Below are 21,719 nucleotides of genomic sequence, written 5' to 3'. Positions count from 1 at the left end.
AGAGAAGAGCTGATCTGCCTGAGAATGCATTTCCCAATCCTCTGATTCAGACCATTCCCTGACACCTTGTTTTTGAATGCAATTAATCTATTTTTAGTCCTAATAAATTTAAGAGCACTTGCAGACTGCAGTCCCGTGAAGTGGGAGTTGCTTATGTGCGACCCTGCATGGGCGCGGCCAGCATGTTTTGAAATTCTTCGTGGGATATTATAATGATGATAATAACAATAACAATAATAATATGTGCCTCATCTGACTGGGCTGCTCCAACCATTCTGGGCGGCTCCCAACAAAATATTAAAAGCACGATAAATACTTCCCTGGGGGAAAAAATCATTTTTTAAAAAAAACAACTTTTCTCCTCAGCAAGTGGTATTTAAAGGCATATCACCCCTGGACGTGGACGTAGAACAGGCATCCCCAAACTTGGCTCTCCAGATGTTTTGGGACTACAACTCCCATCATCCCTAGCTAACAGGACCAGTGGTCAGGGATGATGGGAACTGTAGTCCCAAAACATCTGGAAGGCCAAGTTTGGGGATGCCTGATGTAGAACATAGCTATTGTGCTGCCAACCCCCCTCCTCCTCCAATTTAGCCTTACCCCTACCCTCCAACATTTCTCCAATGAAAATAGGGACGTCCCATTCCGTAAAGGTAATTTTACTATTTATACCCCACACCTCTTACTGGGTTGCCCCAGCCACTCTGGGCAGCTTCCAACATATGTAAAAACATAATTAAAACATTAAACATTATTTTTTAAAAAGCCTTCCCTATACAGGATTGCCTCCAGACGGCTTCAGATAACTCCACACCCGCCAACATTCCTCCGGTGAAAATAGGGACGTCCTAAGGAGAAGCGGGACATTCTGGGAACCTTTGGCCCTCCAGAGGTTGCAGAACTACAACTCCCATCAGCTGCAGCAGTAATGACCAGTGGCTAGGGATGATGGCCATTGTAGTTCAGGAACGTTTGGATGGCCAAAGATTGCCCACGCCTGGGTTAGCTACACCAGCACTCTGACCCAGTTGGCTTCCTCTAAATAGGCTGACTCTGGAATACCCGGGCCACATCCAGTCGCTTGGACACTTCTGCAATTTTGCTGTTTACTACCGTGCCCCGAGGGCTCCTGCCTCCTGCGCCCCAGCCTTGCTGATCAAGGTCCACCCATTAATTATATCATTACATCAAGGCAAGCAAGACTTTCCAAGGGAAAAGATACTCACTCCCTTATCTGCCTAGGTGCCTTGAACCTTTCAGACGTGACATGGGAATTTAAACACATGCAACCTCTTTGGAAAGGCTTGGGCAGCACACGCAGCTTAAATACAGCCTCGCCGAAGCGTCGTTCCTCCGCTTCTGAACAACTTTCCAAACATGAGGCTGTTTCTGCTTCTTGCGGCCCTTGTTGGGGCTTCCCAGGGACTGCAAACATTTGCTGGGTGAGTTCTCCTTTGGACCCCACTGTTTCTGGAACGCTCTCTTTGCTGCTTTCGTATCCTCCGAAATTCCTGGAATCACAGAAGCCATCCCAGCTTCTGATTTGATCCTGCGATGTCCTGGGATGAGCCAGCGTTGGCTCTGGTGCTTGCAAGTGGGGACACACACCTTTTGGTCACACTCTTCCATGCAAGCCAGCTGACTTGGTCAGCACCAAAAGATATGCCTCCCAGTTTTCATCAGAGGAATGTTGGAGGGTATGTGCTTTTCAAACACTGCAATACCAGCAGACTCCGGGGCTCAGGCTTCCCCTGCTGGCAGTTTTGTAGCTGATCTGGAGATTGGGGTAAGCTGCTACTTAGAATATGTTTGTGTTTGGGGCAACCTCAAAATACCTTCCTATGCCCTCGGGAAGATTGCTTCTAGGTTCAGCAAGCATCCGTCCTGATTCGTTTACAGGGATGACTTAGCAAATGTCATCTCACACTTTCCGGGGCATTTCCCCAACACTCACTGTGAGGGAGAGCAGCTACAGACAGCCTCCTCCCATCCTGAGCACAAGCTCATCTCCCAGCGCCAGTGTGAGCGGGGAGGGGGATGTCTCTAGCGGGGAATCAGGAAGTAGAAGGCACAGCTCAGGTAGGGTAGCAGAGCCACTGCTCCGCTCAGGAGAGGAAATGGGAAGCAGGGAAAGCGCGACCAGAAGACCGCTCCCGCCGACCCCGGAATTGCGCAAAAAGCGCCGGGGGCGGAGATTCAATGTTCCCAGGCTACTTTGTTGGAGGAAAACACGGGAATCTCCATTCGGAGGTTCTGACCAAGACTGACAACATGTACATAGTGCTGACTCTGCACTGTAAATAGTTTGCACTGAATAAAAGCATGAAAAGGCAACGTCGTGAGGAGTCTTTACTCTAGAGTAGCCGCTATTGCGCCTGTGACACTCACCTTGCTGCAAAAAGTGGAGGGGGCGCAGGTTTGTTGTATGAAAGCTCGGAATCAACTCTAGTTGGGCAATCCGAACCGGGCACACACACCCTCCCCGAAAAACAACAACAGCTCAATGCCATAACGGAGATCAACTCTTTCCATATTACAATTCAGACATAAGTTGTGAATTGTTGGCATCTGTCTGTCTTGGGACACATTGGAGGAGTGGGCCTTTGGGGGTGAGGTCGAGCTGATGGAAGGTTGCAGCCAGCAGCGGAGGAAGCCGCTTGGGTGCCTGGGGCGGGGCGAGCCACCCACAGGGGCCGGGAGAGGACAGGGCACACCGCAGGGCCTCCGGAGTCTGCCTGCCTCCTCCCTACAGCTGGGAGAGGGAGGCAGTGGGCGGACCATTTGGGCAGCGTGGAGCCTGCAGCACGCCTAAGCAACCACGTCTCTCCCAGGAGAGATGTGTGGCTCGGGCGCGCTGCAGGCGCCGCAGTGAGTGCCGCCCAGCATTTTGTCACCCCCTTCAGTGGTGACACCCGGGGCGGCCCATATCCACGGCACCCCCTTCCTCTGCCCCTGGTTGCAGCGCCTGCTGTGGCTGCAGGATGCAGGAGAGACATGTTTAGTTGCAGCCGGGGCAGATGAAGGCATCCGATTGTGCTGTCGCAGATGCACCAGGGCGTTACTTCTCTCTGCACTCCTCCCAGCGGTCATTCCTCCTCCTCTGGTCACTGCTATGGAGTCACTGTCTCTGGGCACAGTGGCCACCTGCAAGGGATTTCCACACGGCACAGTTGGTACTGCCAGCCTTCATGTCACGTTTGTCTGGTGCCTGACGCCAGAGGACATCCTTGGGGATCCTGCCATCCTCCATTCTGTTAATGTGACCAAGCCAGCGTACACGTCCCTGAGACAGGAGTGCAAACATGCTGGGAATGTGGGCTTGGTGTGGTGTAGTGGTTAAGAGCGGTAGACTCATAATCTGGGGAACTGGGTTCGCGTCTCCGCTCCTCCACATGCAGCTGCTGGGTGACCTTGGGCTAGTCACACTTCTCTGAAGTCTCTCAGCCCCACTCACCTCACAGAGTGGTTGTTGTGGGGGAGGAAGGGAAAGGAGAATGTTAGCCGCTTTGAGACTTCTTCCAGTAGTGATAAAGCGGGATATCAAATCCAAACTCTTCTCTTCTTCTTCTTGGGAGAGAGCATTTTTGCAGGGCTGTCTTAAGCATATGTGGCACCCGGGTGCAAAGATCCGCCCGGCACCCCCTCCTCAGGTTGCCCAGTGCCAGGCATGCAGGAGGGCGAAGCTGGCCTGCTGCCTCAGCGTCTTGCTGGATCAGTCGCCCCTGAACCCGCGGCGCAGAGCCGCCCGCAGCAAAAGAGTGGCACTCTGACCAACGGGCGGGCTCTTCCCTGGACTCAACTCTCAGGCCCCGGACTCTCGAACTGGTGCCCCTGAGAGCCCGGCGCCTGGGTGCCCCACATCCCTATGGGTAAGACGGCCCTGCACCTTTGTTTGGAGTTCTGTGCTGCTGTGTGATACCCAAAACCACATGTGGGAGGCATCGAGGCATTGCTCCTGACACACACTTGAGGTGGTAGACAATTTTGTCTCCCTGGGTTCCACCATAGTTCAGACATGGGTGTTGGACAAAAATGACCCAGGGATCTTCCCCAGAGAGATTCGAGTTTCTCTGTGAGAAAAAGGAGTCTTACACCAAAGATCAGGCATAACCAGATTTATTGTCGAACAGCGGTGTGGGAGATTCGCCCCACCCCCAGCTCATGCTGTAAAGAGGAGAGTACCAGTTTTGTTGTTGTTTAGTCGTTTAGTCGTGTCCCACTCTTCGTGACCCCATGGACCAGAGCACGCCAGGCACTCCTGTCTTGCACTGCCTCCCGCAGTTTGGTCAAACTCATGTCCGTAGCTTCGAGAACACTGTCCAACCATCTTATCCTCTGTCGTCCCCTTCTCCTTGTGCCCTCCATCTTTCCCAACATCAGGGTCTTCTCCAGGGAGTCTTCTCTTCTCGTGAGGTGGCCAAAGTATTGGAGCCTCAGCTTCAGGATCTGTCCTTCCAGTGAGCACTCAGGGCTGATTTCCTTCAGAATGGATAGGTTTGATCTTCTTGCAGTCCATGGGACTCTCAAGAGTCTCCTCCAGCACCATAATTCAAAAGCATCCATTCTTCGGCGATCAGCCTTCTTTATGGTCCAGCTCTCACTTCCATACATCACTACTGGGAAAACCATAGCTTTAACTATACGGACCTTTGTAAATGTGGCACAGGGGTTATGCACACCTGTAGGAGTGCTAGTCCCCCCCCTCTCTCTCTCTCTCTGGATCTCCTGCTCTGTCTGCTTGAAAAGCACCAAAGAAAGCATTCCAGTTTGCAAGTTGGTGACTGTTTTTTTTGAGAAGGACTCATGGAAATCGGTCACCATATTGCCGTGCATTTCTCCCAAAACACAACACGTTTAGACGAAGGTTCCTTAATATAATGCGTTTGTCTGTGTGATTTTCTCTACCACGCACATTTTTCAGTACACCACACGCCTGGGCTTTTTTTAAAGCCAAAACTCACCGGAACTCAGTTCCGGCACCTCTTAGGTGGGTGCCATTGTCATTATAAGAGAACACGAAGAAGAAGAAGAGTTTGGATTTGATATCCCGCTTTATCACTACCCGAAGGAGTCTCAAAGCGGCTAACGAACCCGGTCCCCCAGATTACGAGTCTACCACTCTTAACCACTGCACCACACTGGCTCTCTCAAGGGAGGCGTTCATGCTGAGTTCCGGCACCTCATTTTCTAGAACGATAGCACAGGCACACAGACATTTTTGTACATATTGCCTGGTCAGGGAACAGCACCACAAAATTCAGAGAACAGCAAATTTTGGGGGAGACCTGCATTTTGGTCCAGGTCGTGTTTTGAGAATATCGGACTTGGTAGGTTCACATCAAGGTCGCGTTGGCTTCCCTGTGCGGTAAATCTACCTTCGATAAAAGTGCAGTGCAGTGCAGCGCAGCGCAACAAAGAGCTGAGCTAAGTACTATTTTTAAAATCTTTTAGTGATCAAGTTCTCCGGCTGGAGCCAAGCAATGATGAACAAGTCCGCCTCCTGAAGCAGCTTGAAGCTATGGAACCTCTCCAGGTGTGTGGTTTTTCCTCTTGGGGGTGTTGGCTAATTATCCATCCTGAATGTGAATGGTTGGGGGTGTCATCTTGCTTGGAGACTGACAGAGCCTCTGGACAAAGAACACCCTGGAAACTCAGCTCAGAAGCCCAGGCTACGCTTTGCATAACTGCAGTTCCTTAAAAATTCACAACTAATAACACCTATAATTGCAGTGACTTCCTCAGAGGAGTGTCTGTTTCTTCTTTTGCTTATTATACTTAATTTTCAAGCTTAGGCTGCCTCTGCAAGGCATTCACAAACTCCACACAAAGAGAGAGGCTGTAATTAGGGATGTGCGTATGGAAGTAGCGATCACCCGGTTCCTGCTCAGAGTCCTAATTATACAGTGGTACCTCGACTTACGAATGACTCGACCTATGAATGTTTCGAGCTATGAACAGAGTTCCATCCGCCATTTTGGATGCGGTTTAGATAGGATTTTTTCGACTTACGATTTTTTAAAATCCCCCCATTGGCTTCGACTTACGAATTTTTCGACTTACGAAGGTCCATTCGGAACAGATTAAATTCGTAAGTCGAGGTACCACTGTACATAGCTGCCAAGTTCCGGCCTGAGAAATAAGGGACTGGACCGGAAGTAGCAGGCCGGAAGTAGCGTTGCCGCCATTTTGGAACTGGGCGGAGCATGCTCAGAAGCTACTTTCGATGCTGCTCTGCCCTGTTCCAAAATGGCCGTCGCACCAGAAGTCGCGCTGCAGCCATTTTGGAACTGGGCAAAGCAGCATCAAAAGTCGCTTCTGAGCATGCTCCGCCCAGTTCCAAAATGGCCGCCGCGCCAGAATAAACCGGGGAAAAACAAAAAAATCCGTTTTTTTGGGCTGGGAACAGCTGGAAAAACGGGGGTTTCCCGGGGAATACGGGAGACTTGGCAGCTATGCACTGTATCTGAAATCAGCAGGTACACAGTCCCTGCAGGTCCAAATGGCCCTCCCATGTTGTGTTCGACTTGACTGCCTTCTCCGTCTCCCAGGAGTAGCGACAAAGGAGGCAACCCCCCCCCCCATGCTTCCCCATCATTAAGCCTCCTCCTTCTTTGGAGGTCTTTAAGCGGAGGCTTGACAGCCATCTGTCAGGAATGCTTTGATGGTGTTTCCTGCTTGGCAGGGGGTTGGACTGGATGGCCCTTGTGGTCTCTTCCAACTCTGTGATTCTATGATTCTAAGCCATTTCTGGCTAGTGTACCTCAACAAAGATGGGAATTTGGGGCTCTCCGTGGCCGTGAGAAGCTGTGATGGCTTCAAGGTTTTGCGACAGTCCCGGCATTTTTAGGGGCATTGGAGCCTATGCCATTTCTTTCGACAATTCATTAACTCACTTTTTTTTTTTTGCTTGTCTTGCTTGTTAGCTCGATTTCTGGCATTTTCCTTCATATCCTGGTCGCCCGGCGGATGTCCAAGTCCCCTTTGCCTGCCTGCAAGATGTCAAAGCCTTCCTGGAGTCCCATCAAATCAAGTACTCTGTCCTGATTGAGGATGTCCAGGTAGAAAAAGGAAAAAAAGAGGTTGGGGGGGGGGGCGGGAATGTACCGTGAAGCCTTATGTCTATCAAGTCTGTTAGGAATGCTTTAAAGCAGGGGTCCCCAGACTTACCGAGCGGCGGGCCGGTGCCCGCCGCGCCGACCGCGCGGTGGGCCGGACTGCAGGGGAGTGCGCGCGCAGCGGGCCGGAGGGCGGGGGAGTGCGCGCCCGTGCGCATGCGCACACGCACACGGGCGGGAAAAAAATCGGCGAAAATCGCTTGTGCGCATGCGTATGGGCCTCCCCCGACCCGGAAGTGCACCAGAAATGACCTCTTCCGGGTCGGGAGAGGCCCGTACGCATGCGCACAAAGGATTTTCGGCGATTTTTTGCCGATTTTTCAGATCGCCGCTGCGCCGCGCGCCGTGGGAGCGGGCGGCGGCAGCGGGCGGCGGGGGTCGTCGCGGGCCGGATTGGAAGGCCGATTGGGCCGCATCCGGCCCGGGGGCCGTAGTTTGGGGACCCCTGCTTTAAAGTATGGTGTGGATTTGACCTTAGCTGACCTTAGCAGCATTATATTTCATGAGAAGTAGTGCCATATACTTTATACAGCAAAGAGGGGTGGGCTGCTTCCGAGTTTTTAAAATCCCTCCCAAACTGGAGACTCTTTGAAGTCCAAAGCTGTAATATGTCCAAGGCTGGGCACCATTAATAAATAAGAATAAATTAGTAGCAGCAGTAATGTTGCAGCATGGAGCGCTGCATCCTGTAACTTTCTGAAAAAATAAATCATATTAGATTTCATTTTGGGTGGGGCATGAGGTTATGTTTAGGGAAGCTTTTAATGTTTAAAAGACCATTGTATTTCAATATTTTGTTGGACGCCGCCCAGAGTGGCTGGGGAAACCTAGCCAGATGGGCGGGGTATAAATAATAAATTATTATTATTATTATTATTATTATTGGGAGAGAAAACACACGCACAAAGGATTTCCCCATCCTGACAGGTGTTCTTGCCCTAGGCTATTGTGGATGAAGAAGCCCGAGAGATGAACCTCAACGAGCGGAGGGACCGTGGCAGCGACAGTTTCAACTATGCCGCATATCACCCCTTGGAATCCGTAAGCGGGATAAGGATTTGCTCACCTCCTCTAACCCGCCACTTTTGTAGAATCATAGAATCATAGAGTTGGAAGAGACCACAAGGGCCATCCAGTCCAACCCCCTGCCAAGCAGGAAACACCATCAAAGCATTCTTGACATATGCCTGTCAAGCCTCTGCTTAAAGACCTCCAGAGAAGGAGGCTCCACCACACTCCTTGGCAGCAAATTCCACTGCCGAACAGCTCTTACTGTCAGGAAGTTCTTCCTAATGTTTAGGTGGAATCTTCTTTCTTGTAGTTTGAATCCATTGCTCCGTGTTCGCTTCTCTGGAGCAGCAGAAAACAATCTTTCTCCCTCCTCCATATGACACCCTTTCATATATTTGAACATGGCTATCATATCACGCCTTAACCTTCTCTTCTCCAGGCTAAACATACCCAGCCCCGTAAGCCGTTCCTCATAAGGCATCGTTTCCAGGCCTTTGACCATTTTGGTTGCCCTCTTAAACTCATAAAAGTTGCACAGCGGTGTAGCGTTAGGAATATAGTTTGTTAGACCTTTCTTACCCCGTTACAACACTCCCCTCTTTTGCAAGGAACAGACCACACACTGCTAAGTAAGTTAAACATGCTTTACTTACAGATTCAAGGTCTCGGTCATGCGTTGTTCCATGCAGCAGGAAAGATAACACAGGCAAAATACTTACTGCAAGTGCTGTTGCTTTACACCCAACACTTTCCCCCAGATACAACATTCTCTCTCTCTCTCTCTCTCTCTCTCTCTCACACACACACACACACACACACATTCCTTTCTCCAACGGCGGTATAAAACACACAACGATGTTGTATTTTAGATTTACAGGGCTATGGATGATATTGCGGCAGAATACCCCCAGCTTGTGAGCAAACATCAGATTGGGGAGTCTTATGAAAAACGACCCCTCTTCGTCCTTAAGGTACGCTTCATGTCTGCGCATTGAAACGCCTGGGGGGGGCGGGCTGTGCGCGAATACTGCCTCCCAAGGTCTGAGGTTGGCTGCTGTATATCTTCCGATATTTTGACAGGAGGGATGAAACACGTCAATTTCATGTTAACTACTACATCAGGCATCCCCAAACTTCGGCCCTCCAGATGTTTTGGACTACAATTCCCATCTTCCCCAACCACTGGTCCTGTTAGCTAGGGATCATGGGAGTTGTAGGCCAAAACACCTGGAGGGCCGCAGTTTGGGGATGCCTGTACTACATCATTGGGGATGCGGGTGGTGCTGTGGGTTAAACCACAGAGCCTAGGGTTTGTTGATCAGAAGGTTGGCAGTTCGAATCCCCACGACTGGGTGAGCTCCCGTTGCTCAGTCCCTGCTCCTGCCCACCTAGCAGTTTGAAAGCACATCAAGTGCAAGTAGATAAATAGGTACCGCTCCAGCGGGAAGGTAAACGGAGTTTCCGTGTGCAGCTGTTCTGGTTCACCAGAAGCGGCTTAGTCATGCTGGCCACATGACCCGGAAGCTGTACGCCGGCTCCCTCGGCCAATAAAGTGAGATGAGCGCTGCAACCCCAGAGTCGTCCACGACTGGACCTAACGGTCAGGGGTTCCTTTACCTTTTAACTACATCATTGGCTAACTGCAATTGGTGCAATTCTCTTCCCCCCCCCCCAGCTAGCTGTTTCGATGGTTGCATTTGTCTCTTGTTAGCCGCCCTGCACACATTTTGGGGGAAAGTCAGGGAGCAGATTCAGCAAGTAAACATCCCTTAAACATCCCTTTCCGTTCAATAGTTCAGCACCGGAGGAAGGAGCCGCCCTGCGATCTGGATCGATGCCGGCATCCACGCTCGAGAGTGGGTCACCCAAGCGACTGCCCTTTGGACTGTGAAGAAGGTTGGCTTGTTCTTTCCGACTGAACTATGGCTAATCCCTTTTCGCCTAAGGGCTGCAACTGTTTCCTGAAAGGAGGCTCCACTTCAGCCCTTTTGGCCTGGAGTTCCACCAAAACTCAGGTCTGACTCAAGCCGGCCATCTGTCGGTGCAGAAGATTCCCAGCTAAAAACACAGCATGACTGTTTTTTCTCTTCTCAAAGCTGGTTTGGAGGGAAGCGCATCTAAGCACTTCCTAAGAATGAAAGAATTGCAAAGTTGGAAGGGAACCCAAGGGTCATCTAGTCCAGCCCCCTGCTATGCAGGGATCCTTCACCCTTGGGATTCGAACTCATGATGCTGAGATTAAGAGTCTTATGCTCTACCGAGTGAGCTATCCCTTGGGTTAGATACAACACAATAGAGACAGGATAAATATGGATTGTGGCTAACTCTGTGTCTGCGTCACTTCCCACACCAGCCGGGAGAGTGTGCTGCGTGCAGAGTAAACAGGAGTATGTGCACATACTATAAAGGCTTAAATGTTTCAGGGCCACAGTATCTCCAGGACCACCGCTCTCCATATGAACTGACAGAACTGGTCATTATCTGAGGCCCTACTTTGTGTGCCTCCTCCCATGAGATATACAGAGGGCAGCAACACGAAAACAGGGCCTTTTCTGTGGTGGCTCCATTTGTGGAATGCTCTCCCCAGGGAGGTTCACCTGGCACCTTCATTATACATCTTTATGCAGATGGGTAAAACGTTCCTCTTCACCCAGGCCTTGGGCTGAACGACATCTGATGTCCTTTTAAATGTGTTGTGGGAGGGGGTGATTATTGGTTTGTTGTTCTTATTTTTCACTAGGTATTTTGTGGGTTTTCTATTGTGGTTTTTATGTTCTGAACTGCCCTGAGATCTGTGTGAATGAAGGGCAGTATACAAATTTAACAAATAATAATCATATACGGGCTGAGTCAAAAATAGCCCTGTGACCTCTTCTGCTCTCTCCAGATTGCCAGTGACTATGGGAACGATCCGTCAATAACTTCCCTGTTAAACGCGATGGATGTTTTTCTGATGCCTGTTGCGAATCCGGATGGATATGTCTTCTCTCAAGCCAAAGTGAGTCCTTGAAAACCTACCATCCTCTCCTCTCATTCAAACTGGGAAGCTTAATTCAGCCATTGCCGTCCCTTATCCACTTTTCTCACTGCTCTCCTGGTGAATTTTGTGGAGGGTTTCTTCCTGTTTTTTTCCCAACGGCGCCATTCTTCTTTCTGACTTTCAGAATCGTATGTGGAGGAAGACCCGCTCCAAGATTCCTGGCAGCTTATGTTTGGGGGCTGATCCAAACAGGAACTGGGACGCAGGCTTTGGAGGTAGGCAGAAGGAAATAATCTTGGGCTCGTGAGACAGGGGGTGATGCTTTCTTCAACTGATTCCATTTATGAATCAAATATCTTGAAGCCACTGCACGGGGCAAAACACCAACGGTTTAAAAATAAAATGTTAATAATAATAGCTGCAAAAATCTCTCTATAAAAACAAATAAGGACAAATCCCACATACAAAGATTAAAAACAATTTCTAATCCGATACAAACAGAAAGAAATATCTCCTAAAAGGTTTATTGAAATAGTCTTCAATAGACCACGAAGACGGTGTCTGTCTGACGTGCAAATACCTTTCAAAATTCCCAAGGGATTCTGTGCTTATCTATCCTCTATGAGACCATCAGTTTAGCTCCCAGCCCTTTTCCACAGTAGTGCCAAGCTTCTAGTCCTCCTTAATACTACTAATAGCAATTTTATTATTTAGACCCCACCTGGCTGGGTTTCCCCAGCCACTCTGGGCAGCTTACAGTACATATAAAACATATTAAAATTGTCGCTTTCTGCCCTAATCTCTAGGCCATTGGCAGCTGTCATGGGAGCAAGAAGAGGCTTTAAGTGCAGCCCATACCCTCCAACATTTCTCCGATGAAAATAGGGACGTCTTATTCCAGGCATCCCCAAGCTTCGGCCCTCCAGATGTTTTGGACTACAATTCCCATCTTCCCTGACCACTGGTCCTGTTAGCTAGGGATCATGGAGTTGTAGGCCAAAACATCTGGAGGGCCGCAGTTTGGGGATGCCTGTCTTATTCCATAACCATCACCATATTTTTATTGTTTATACCCCGCTCATCTGACTGGGTTGCCCCTCTGGGTGGCTTGCAACATGTATAAAATCACAATAAAACATTAAACATTAAACAACTTCCATATCTGCACACACAGTTGCCTTCAGATGTCCACCAAAAGTTGTATAGTTAGTAACTTATCTCTTTGGCTCAGAGGTCACATAACTCCATACCTTTCAACATTTCTCCGATGAAAATAGGGACATCCTAAGGAACGCGGGTGGCGCTGTGGTCTAAACCACAGAGCCTAGGGTTTGCCGATCGGAAGGTTGGTGGTTCGAATCCCCGCAATGGGATGAGCTCCCGTTGCTCGGTCCCAACTCCTGCCCACCTAGCAGTTCGAAAGCACATCAAAGTGCAAGTAGATAAATAAATACAATGGGAAGGTAAACGGCGTTTCCGTGTGCTGCTCTGGTTTGCCAGAAGCGGCTTTGTCATGCTGGCCACGTGACCTGGAAGCTGTATGCCGGCTTCCTTGGGCAATAATGCGAGATGAGCACCGCAACCCCAGAGTCGTCTGCGACTGGACCTAATGTTAGGGGTCCCTTTACCTTTACCTAAGGAAAAGTGGGACATTCCGGGATCAAATCAGAAACCGGGACAGGTTTTTTTGTAAATCTGGGACTATCCCTGCAATCCCAGCCTCGTGGTGAGCTTTCGTTTTGACCTTGTTCTTTGGGTTTCCCACCTTGGCAGGACCTGGAGCCAGCAGCAACCCCTGCTCCGACTCCTACCACGGCCCCAGCGCCAACTCCGAGGTGGAAGTGAGGTCCGTCGTGGATTTCGTGAAGAACCATGGAAACCTCAAGGCTTTCATCAGCATCCACAGCTACTCCCAACTCCTGATGTTCCCCTACGGCTACAATTGCACCACGGCCATCAAGGATTACGAAGAACTGGTAAGGCCCCCGCCTGGACTTGACTGTCCTAGCAGAGACGCCCCTGCTGGCTGGTGCTTTGATGACAGCGGCAAAAATTATGACTCTAGTAGCCAGAGACAGAGGTGGAACTCCCTGCCACAGGACAGCCACTGACTCGGATGGCTTTTAAAAAAAAGAATTAGGTGAAAATCACGGAGGATAACGCTGCCAGCTGCAATGGCAGTGTTCTAAGAAAAAACTGCTCCTTTTCCCTTATGGGGTACCCAATAGCCCGTATAGAGTCCTTATGTAGGTTCTCTATCAGTAAGAGAAAATAACAGAGGTCAACCAGAGAATACTGCAGGTAGTAAGCCTGATCTTTATTAAACTTGCAACAGGGTCCCCTGCTCACCCAACGCAGGGAGAGAGGAGAGGAACCCAGGACAATGGTGTGCAAGCCCTTATACAGTGGTACCTCGCAAGACGAATGCCCTGCAAGACGAATTTTTCACAAGACGAATGTGTCTTGCGATCTGATGGTGACTCGCAAGACGAATTCATTTTGCGAAAAAATTCATCTTGCGAATCGTGGTTTCCCATAGGAATGCATTGAAATTTAATTAATGCGTTCCTATGGGCAAAAAAGAAGAAATTTCAATGCATTCCTATGGGAAACCGCGAATCGCAAGACGAATTTTTCGCAAAACGAATTGAAACGCGGAACGAATTAAATTCGTCTTGCGAGGCACCACTGTATATGCTTTTGAAATAGCCACCCTGTAGCTCAAGACTACCACCACCCAACATCATACGTAGATCACAGAATGGGCTGTCTACAGCAGAATCTTGTCCGGTAGGATTCCTGTTGATGGGTTTAGCTGGAGAGCCTGGCCATTCTTTTGTGATGATAAATATTTGACTCCTGAGTCCAGGTCACAGGCCCACCCACATGTGCCCTTAAGGCAGGATTTGTGAGCACAGAGACAATGGGGCGGCTATTCCCATTTCCATCCAAACTGCAGAGGAATATCTGAGGTCACTGAAAGAGTCAAAATGGCTTTAGGAGGGTTTTCCTGTACTGTTTTAGGCATGTGGTTTATAATTTATGTATTTATTTGTTTGCCTGGTGCGTTTATGAACATTTATTTTATATCTTAGACCTTAAAATTCTCATAACAGCAGTGTTGTGCTTCCGCTGGTGGAGGCAATTGTGCCCCTGGATGCCCGTTGCTGCGAATCACAGGTCGGGAATGTGGGGCATGATCCATGAGAGGCAGTCAAGTACAACATTCCTTGTAATGCTAGAGAAGACATGCGAGGGAATGTTTGGTCCAGCCAGTCGAAACTTCCTGTTCCTCCTGGCTGGAGCATCCCTCCTTTTGCATGTGATAGAAGGTGGGCATGACCTGGGGCGTACGAAGTGGGGGGCGGAGGGGGCGATCCGCCCCAGGTGCCACTCAGGGGGGTTGACAAGATGGCCCCTGCCTCCCCCAGCTGTAGAGCAGCCGAAGCCCGCCCGCAGTCCGTACTGGCTGCCTCTCTCTCTCGGCGTCCATACGGGGGACCGTACGGGCTGCCACGCATGTACACTCCGTACGGGATGCCGCACATGCAGACTCCGTACAGGCTAAACTGCTCCTGCCACTGGGTGTGACCTAACCTGTCCAGGTAGCAAAAGGACGAGTCACGCAGCACCTCTCCCTCTTTTTTGACTTCCTTCTTCGTTTGATCAGCTTTTTAGCTAGGACTGCCCTGCTAGCTGTTCAGCTAGCAGAAGCACTGGGATCATTCCCCCAATCATTCCCCCATATAATAATAATAATAATAATAATAATAATAATAATAATAATAATAATAATTTATTATTTATACCCCGCCCATCTGGCTGGGTTTCCCCAGCCACTCTGGGCGGCTTCCAACAGAAAAATGAAATAAAATAATCTATTAAACATTCCTTCAGTAGCACCTTAAAGACCAACTAAGTTTTTATTTTGGTATGAGCTTTCGTGTGCATGCACGCTTCTTCAGATACACTGAAACAGAAGCAGTCAGACCCTTATGTATATTCAGAGTGTGGGGGTGGGGGTGATGGGAATGGGTGATGATGGGCTGATAGGAGTGGTAAACCTGTTGATGACTGTTAACGACTATTAATGACTGCAATTGGTCTTGTGGGGGGGGGGAGCAAGAGCTGAGGTGCTAAGGAAAGCTTGATCATGTATAATGAGATAAGAATCCTATGTCTTTGTTCATTCCAGGTGGCTCCATGGTTTTAAGCTTGCTAATGAGTTCCAATTCAGCAACTTCTCTTTCCAGTCTGTTTCTGAAATTTTTCTGTAATAAAACAGCTGCTTTGAGATCTTGTACAGAATGTCCTGGGAGATTGAAGTGTTAACAGTCATTAACAGTCATTAACAGTCATCAACAGGTTTACCACTCCTATCAGCCCATCACCCATTCCCCCACCCTCTGAATATACATAAGGGTCTGACTGCTTCTGTTTCAGTGTATCTGAAGAAGTGTGCATGCACACAAAAGCTCATACCAAAATAAAAACTTAGCTGGTCTTTAAGGTGCTACTGAAGGAATTTTTTTTATTTTGTTTCGACTCAGACCAACACGGCTACCTACCTGCAACTATTAAACATTAAAAGCCTCCCTAAACATATGGGGTAGATCCACATGTACATATTTGTAACTAAGTCTGCCTTCAGGGATCACACTGTGCTGTGATATAAGTAAACGTCTCTTGTTGACTTTGAATAAGATTGTGGCGTCTTTATTCTTTTGAGAGGGATTCAAGCGAACTTACCAGGAACGTACAATTCAATCTGAGACAGATTCAATTGCATAATAGTGAGAGGCTCACACGAGCCTGCAACCAGCTATCTGCTGTGCATGTAAAAAGGGGAATGTAAACTCTGCTAAGTAAAGAAACTTGCTAGCGCAAGTTAGGAAGGATATTAATAAACAATATATCCTCTCTTGCCACCCTGAACATTCCCACAGAGAAGAGTCTTGCCCTTGCACTCATGTCCTGCTTGTGGGTTTCCATAGGTATTTGGTTGGCCACAGTGAGAACAAGATTCTGGACTCAGTCTGACCCCTTCATCAGTAACCGCAGCTCAGAGATAAGCACAGCCAGACTCCTCTTAGGTCCCAATTTATTTATCGTATTCTTTGTTTTAAGAATCCATTCGTTTTAATACTTTACTTACCCGGCTAATACCATCGTTTCTAAGCAATTAACAAAGGAATCTGTCATAGATCTGTAGAAAGTCAAGGTGATTTTAAACTCTTTTAGCACATTACCTTTGCACTTTTTGTTTTGTTTTCCCCCCGAAATCGCTTTTATTTGATTTTACAAATATAAATTTATAACCAAACCAAAGATACATCCATATATTACTCTGAATCTTGAGACCCCCCCCCCGCATCCCCTCCATGGGTCCGATGGTCAACATTTTCAACCACATTTTATTTCAGCATCTATATTTTATACCAATCCATATTGCTCATACTCTTTCTTACATTACAAGTGAGATTAAAACCCTGCTAATGTTTTCATCTGCTTACAGTGGTCTTCTAAATGAATTATAAGCTTTTCCCATTCTTTCTTACTTTTGTATGTTAAGCAGAGCTGTAAATCTTTCTCAATTTTCCTGTTTTTATCTTTGGCAAACTGCTGCAAGGTTGTTGTTGTTGTTGTTGTTGTTGTTGTTGTTGTTGTTGTTGTTGTTGTTGTTGTTGTTGTTTTACCATCAAGCGATGAACAGAATAAACCCAACCAATCACACCTCTAGCTTTGTTTTCTCCATCCTTTGGTAGGAGACGCTCCAGGGATCCAAAGGTTGTTTTGTGATTTCCCTCGATTGACTATTGGTTTCCTTCTAGGATACGCTAGGAAAAAAGGCTGCCGATGCGCTTGCTTCTCTCTACGGCACCGTATATAAAGTTGGCCCCATTTGCAACATTATCTGTGAGTATATATGCCTGATATTGTGGTCATCAGAGGTCTTCCTCAGCTCACGATGGGGGCGGCTTTTCAGCTCGAGGGCCACCTTTCGGTGGTGGGAGGGACCAGAGGCAAAAGAGGGTGGAGCCACAGAGGTCACACCCACCTTGCTTTTTTGCAGTTGCGTTACCAGCTCAGATAAATATTTCAGTTTTTCGGTCGCACAATACTCTGCTTACATGCTCAGCAATATTATTTGACATCTTAACACGACAAATATTGAATACTTTGTCAACTCAGAGGCTTGGAGAAGATTGAAGGATGTCAACAAAGACTGTTAGGAAAGGACTGTATTATTTTGGGACAATATGTGAAGGTTTACATCAGAGGCTGAATAAGGAAGAAATTATTAAAAGCAAATGGCAGTAGTGATTAGTAGGAAGCTCTGGAATCTGAGGCATGGGGAGTATGAAAAATTCAGTATAATTAGGCATAATTGGAATGTTTCCTTTAATAGGAATTGTATAATTAATTTGGATTTGTAATATAAAGTGTAATTGGGAATAATTTCAATGTGATTTGATGTTGTTTAATTGGAAAATCTAATAAAAATTATTTATATAAAAAAAAATTAAAATACTTTGTGGAATACAGTGGTACCTCGGTTTAAGTACACAATTGGTTTCCGGAAGTCTGTACTTAACCTGAAGCAAACTTTCCCACTGAAAGTAATGGAAAGTGGATTAATCCGTTGCAGACGGGTCCGCGGAGTACTTAGAATCATAGAATCATAGAGTTAGAAGAGACCACAAGGGCTATCCAGTCCAACCCCCTGCCAAGCAGGAAACACCATCAAAGCATTCTTGACATATGTCTGTCAAGCCTCTGCTTAAAGACCTCCAAAGAAGGAGACTCCACCACACTTCTTGGCAGCAAATTCCACTGTCGAACAGCTCTTACTGTCAGGAAGTTCTTCCTAATGTTTAGGTGGAATCTTCTTTCTTGTAGTTTGAATCCATTGCTCCGTGTCCGCTTCTCTGGAGCAGCAGAAAACAACCTTTCACCCTCCTCTATATGACATCCTTTTATATATTTGAACATGGCTATCATATCACCCCTTAACCTTCTCTTCTCCAGGCTAAACATACCCAGCTCCCTAAGCCGTTCCTCATAAGGCATCGTTTCCAGGCCTTTGACCATTTTGGTTGCCCTCTTCTGGACACGTTCCAGCTTGTCAGGATCCTTCTTGAGTACTTAAACTGAAAGTACTCAAACCGAAGCATACTTAAACCGAGGTATGACTGTATTTGGAAAAAAGAAAACACCTTACGGTTATGTTAAAATGTATGCAGGATTTTGAAGTATAGCAACAGTTGAGAATTTGTAGTTTGATCATTTAGAGTTCACGTCTATAATGGATAAAAGATAAGTAACGTAGCAACTTTATAAGGGAATGAAAGAACATGAGAGATTTGTTCTGATTGTATTTTAAAAGAATTTGTAAAAGTTGAAAACGTAATAAAAATATTATTTTAAAAACGACAAATATTACCCTTCCCCAACAATGATGTCATTGGAATTTATCCCTTGTAAATTATCAGAAATTGACAAGGTAAATTTAATTATATTTAATACCATTAAATTTAATACCATTAATTATATTTAATACCATTATATTTAATACCATTATTTTTCATACATTTTTTTTAAAAAGTTGAACGCGAAAACTTCAGCTGGTTACAACCCATAAAGCTGGTTTAGGCTCAGTAGGCACTCTGTGTTTAAAGCACTTTTGAAGCACATTATTTGAAAGTGCTGGTGTTGACCTATAAAGCCCCAGGATCTTGATACCTTAAGGATCGCCTCATATGAACTGACCCAGACTGTGCATTTGCCATCTGGGAGGGGGAACATCTTCCATGCTCCCCCTCCCAGAGAATTTCAGAGGAGGCCACACGAGAACGGGGCCTTTTGCGTGGTGGCTCCCCAATTGTGGAATGCTCTTCCCAGATAGGCTTACCTGGGACCATCATTACATGTCTTTAGACGCCAGGCAAAACCATTCCTCTTTACCCAGGCCTATGGCTCTTAAAAGGGACGCGGGTGGCGCTGTGGTCTAAACCACTGAGCCTAGGGCTTGCCGATCGGAAGGTTGGCGGTTCGAATCCCCGTGACGGGGTGAGCTCCTGTTGCTCGGTCCCAGCTCCTGCCAACCTAGCAATTCGAAAGCACGTCAAAGCGCAAGTAGGTAAATAGGTACCACTCCGGCGGGAAGGTAAATGGCATTTAGATGCACTGCTCTAGTTTCGCTAGAAGTGGCTTAGTCATGCTGGCCACATGACCCGGAAAAACTGTCTGCGGACAAATGTCGACTCCCTTGGGCTAGTAAAGCGAGATGAGCGCCGCAACCCCAGAGTTGTCCACTACTGGACTTAACTGTCAGGGGTCCTTTGCCTTTATTTTATGGCTATTAAATAATCTACTAATTTACTATTCGGCTGTCTGTCAGTATGCTTTTGTCTGTGTTTTTATATGTTTTTATCACTGATGTTTTGCAATGTGTTTCTAATGTTGTACACCGCCCTGAGATCTTTTGATAGAATGCGGTGTATAAATTGAACTACTACTACTACTAATAATAATTTATTACTTATACCCCACCCATCTGGCTGGTCCTCCCCAGCCACTCTGGGACCCAGGTGACACTGTAGGTTAAACCACAGAGTCTAGGGCTTGCTGATCAGGTCGGCGGTTCGAATCCCTGCAATGGGGTGAGCTCCCATTGCTTGGTCCCAGCTCCTGCCCACCTAGCAGTTCGAAAGCACATCAGAGTGCAAGTAGATAAATAGGGACCGCTCCGGTGGGAAGGTAAACAGCGTTTCCGTGTGCTGCTCTGGTTCACCAGAAGCAACTTTGTCCTGCTGGCCACATGACCCGGAAGCTGTCTGCAGACAAACGCTGGCTCCCTCGGCCTATAGAGCGAGATGAGCACCGCAACCCCAGAGTCGGACACGACTGGACCTGATGGTCAGGTGCCCCTTTACCTTTACCTTTACCCCAGCCACTCTAGGTGGCTTCCAACAGAATATTAAAATCACAATAAAACATCAAACATTAAAAACCTTCCCCAAACAGGGCTGCCTTCAGATGTCTTCTAAAAGTCAGATAGTTGTTTATTTCCTTGACATCTGGTGGGAGGGCGTTCCACAGGGTAGGCGCCACTACTGAGAAGGCCCTCTGCCTTCTCAAAGAATTCTGGGTGCTGTAGTTTACTCCTCAAATAGTTATAATTCCCAGCAACCTTAGCAAACTACAATACCCAGAAAATCTAGAGGGCAAAATGTGCTTTCAATGCATATAATGTGTGCAGAACCAGAGTTCCATCCTGAGCATTTTCCTTCCTCCCAGATCAAGCCAGTGGAGGCAGCATCGACTGGACTTACGACCAAGGCATCAAATACTCCTTTGGTCTCGAACTCAGAGACACCGGCCGGTACGGATTCCTCTTGCCCGCCAGCCAGATCATCCCGACAGCGCAAGAGACCTGGCTGGCTCTGAAGACCATCATGGAGCATGTGAGGGACCATCCATACTGAGAGGAGGGATTTTGGAGCCTAGAGGGACAGGGAGAGAAATCAGCCACATGCTTCCGTTTAAAGATGAATAAAGATGTCTTCAAAAACACCCAAAAGAGTTGTGTTGTCTCATAAGGAAAGGATGCAGCGGGGAAGCCAAAAGCCATGGTTGGTGAAGTGTAGGTGGGTTGTCACAAGGCAAGGCGCAGTGATGACAGCAATAACCTTTATCAAATTAACAGAACTGGACAACAGGGGCAAAGCAACTGCTTATATATATTTCTGAAGGCCTGGGCCACTCCCACTCCCAACGTGATTGGCTGTCTAAACTTCCAAGCTGCGAATCATGACTCAGAGTTTAAGGGCCAATGGCAGAGGCCCAATTCCTGAACTGTTCTGTGATTGGGTATCATGTATCGAATCAGAACACAGGAGCTCAGAATCTTTAGCCCAGACTCAAGCTCAGGCAAACACAGACCACTGAATACATAACAGTTGGGCGATATTTTTTTTTTTATGGGACTGACTTGAGATGCCATAAAATATAGCAAGGAAACTTTCAAGTTTTCCAGATCATTTCAATAGGAGATGTTTTACACAGAATTGCTGCCCCAAAATAAGACTGGATGCGAATTATATTTCTTTCAGCCGTTTATCATTGCCTTGGGCTCCTTTGGGAGAAAGGATGGGATATAAATGAGAATAAATAAGTGAATAATACGGCTCAACAGCCTGACAAACACACCATGCATTTAAAGCACTCCTCCGCCCACCTAGAACCCTGTTTAGCCCTTCAAAGTACAGTTCCCAGTCCTCTTAACAAACGATAGGTGTGTACACAGTCGCAGTTTCCAAGCAAGGTACAGTAACATTACGATAGATAGAAATAAAATAGTTAATCACAAAATCAGAAAACTTTTTAAAATGCCCGTTGAAAGAAAAAGAATCGAGAATTGCAGGTTCAACAGGGAGTGGGGTTTCCTGACTGATCTCATGTGGGAGGGAGTTCCACAGAACTGGGCGCCCAGTACTGAATGCATGGCGTCTGTGCTGTGGGGGAGGACCTTTAACAATGACCACCCCCCACCGCAAAGTCCTCAGGGATATAAGGAAGCAGACATTTCCAAAAGTACCCTGGACCCC

At 47.5% G+C, this 21,719-nt stretch overlaps 1 protein-coding gene across 1 annotated transcript; it reads left to right on the top strand.

The window, feature by feature from the left end:
* The first annotated feature begins 1,288 nt into the window (after positions 1-1,288).
* Positions 1,289-20,700, top strand: CPA2 (carboxypeptidase A2). The gene is made up of 11 exons (XM_035128430.3): positions 1,289-1,445; positions 5,455-5,536; positions 6,927-7,061; positions 8,061-8,159; positions 8,999-9,100; positions 9,924-10,025; positions 11,017-11,127; positions 11,294-11,384; positions 12,883-13,085; positions 16,941-17,025; positions 20,410-20,700. The coding sequence occupies exons 1-11, from the start codon at positions 1,381-1,383 to the stop codon at positions 20,595-20,597; spliced, it is 1,263 nt and encodes a 420-aa protein (XP_034984321.3). The 5' UTR covers positions 1,289-1,380; the 3' UTR covers positions 20,598-20,700.
* The last annotated feature ends 1,019 nt before the right edge of the window (positions 20,701-21,719 follow it).

This window comes from Zootoca vivipara, chromosome 9 (assembly GCF_965207765.1).
Source record: "Zootoca vivipara chromosome 9, rZooViv2.hap1.1, whole genome shotgun sequence".
In the NCBI taxonomy this organism is placed as follows: Eukaryota; Metazoa; Chordata; class Lepidosauria; order Squamata; family Lacertidae; genus Zootoca; species Zootoca vivipara.
This window is presented reverse-complemented; position numbering and strand designations above follow the sequence as displayed.

Bases quoted from the DNA above. Each gene is read 5' to 3' on its own strand.
- CPA2 (XM_035128430.3), top strand. From the start codon at position 1,381: ATGAGGCTGTTTCTGCTTCTTGCGGCCCTTGTTGGGGCTTCCCAGGGA. The intron at 9,101-9,923 runs GTACGCTTCATG...TCCGTTCAATAG, and splicing joins GACCCCTCTTCGTCCTTAAG to TTCAGCACCGGAGGAAGGAG. The intron at 11,128-11,293 runs GTGAGTCCTTGA...TCTGACTTTCAG, and splicing joins ATGTCTTCTCTCAAGCCAAA to AATCGTATGTGGAGGAAGAC.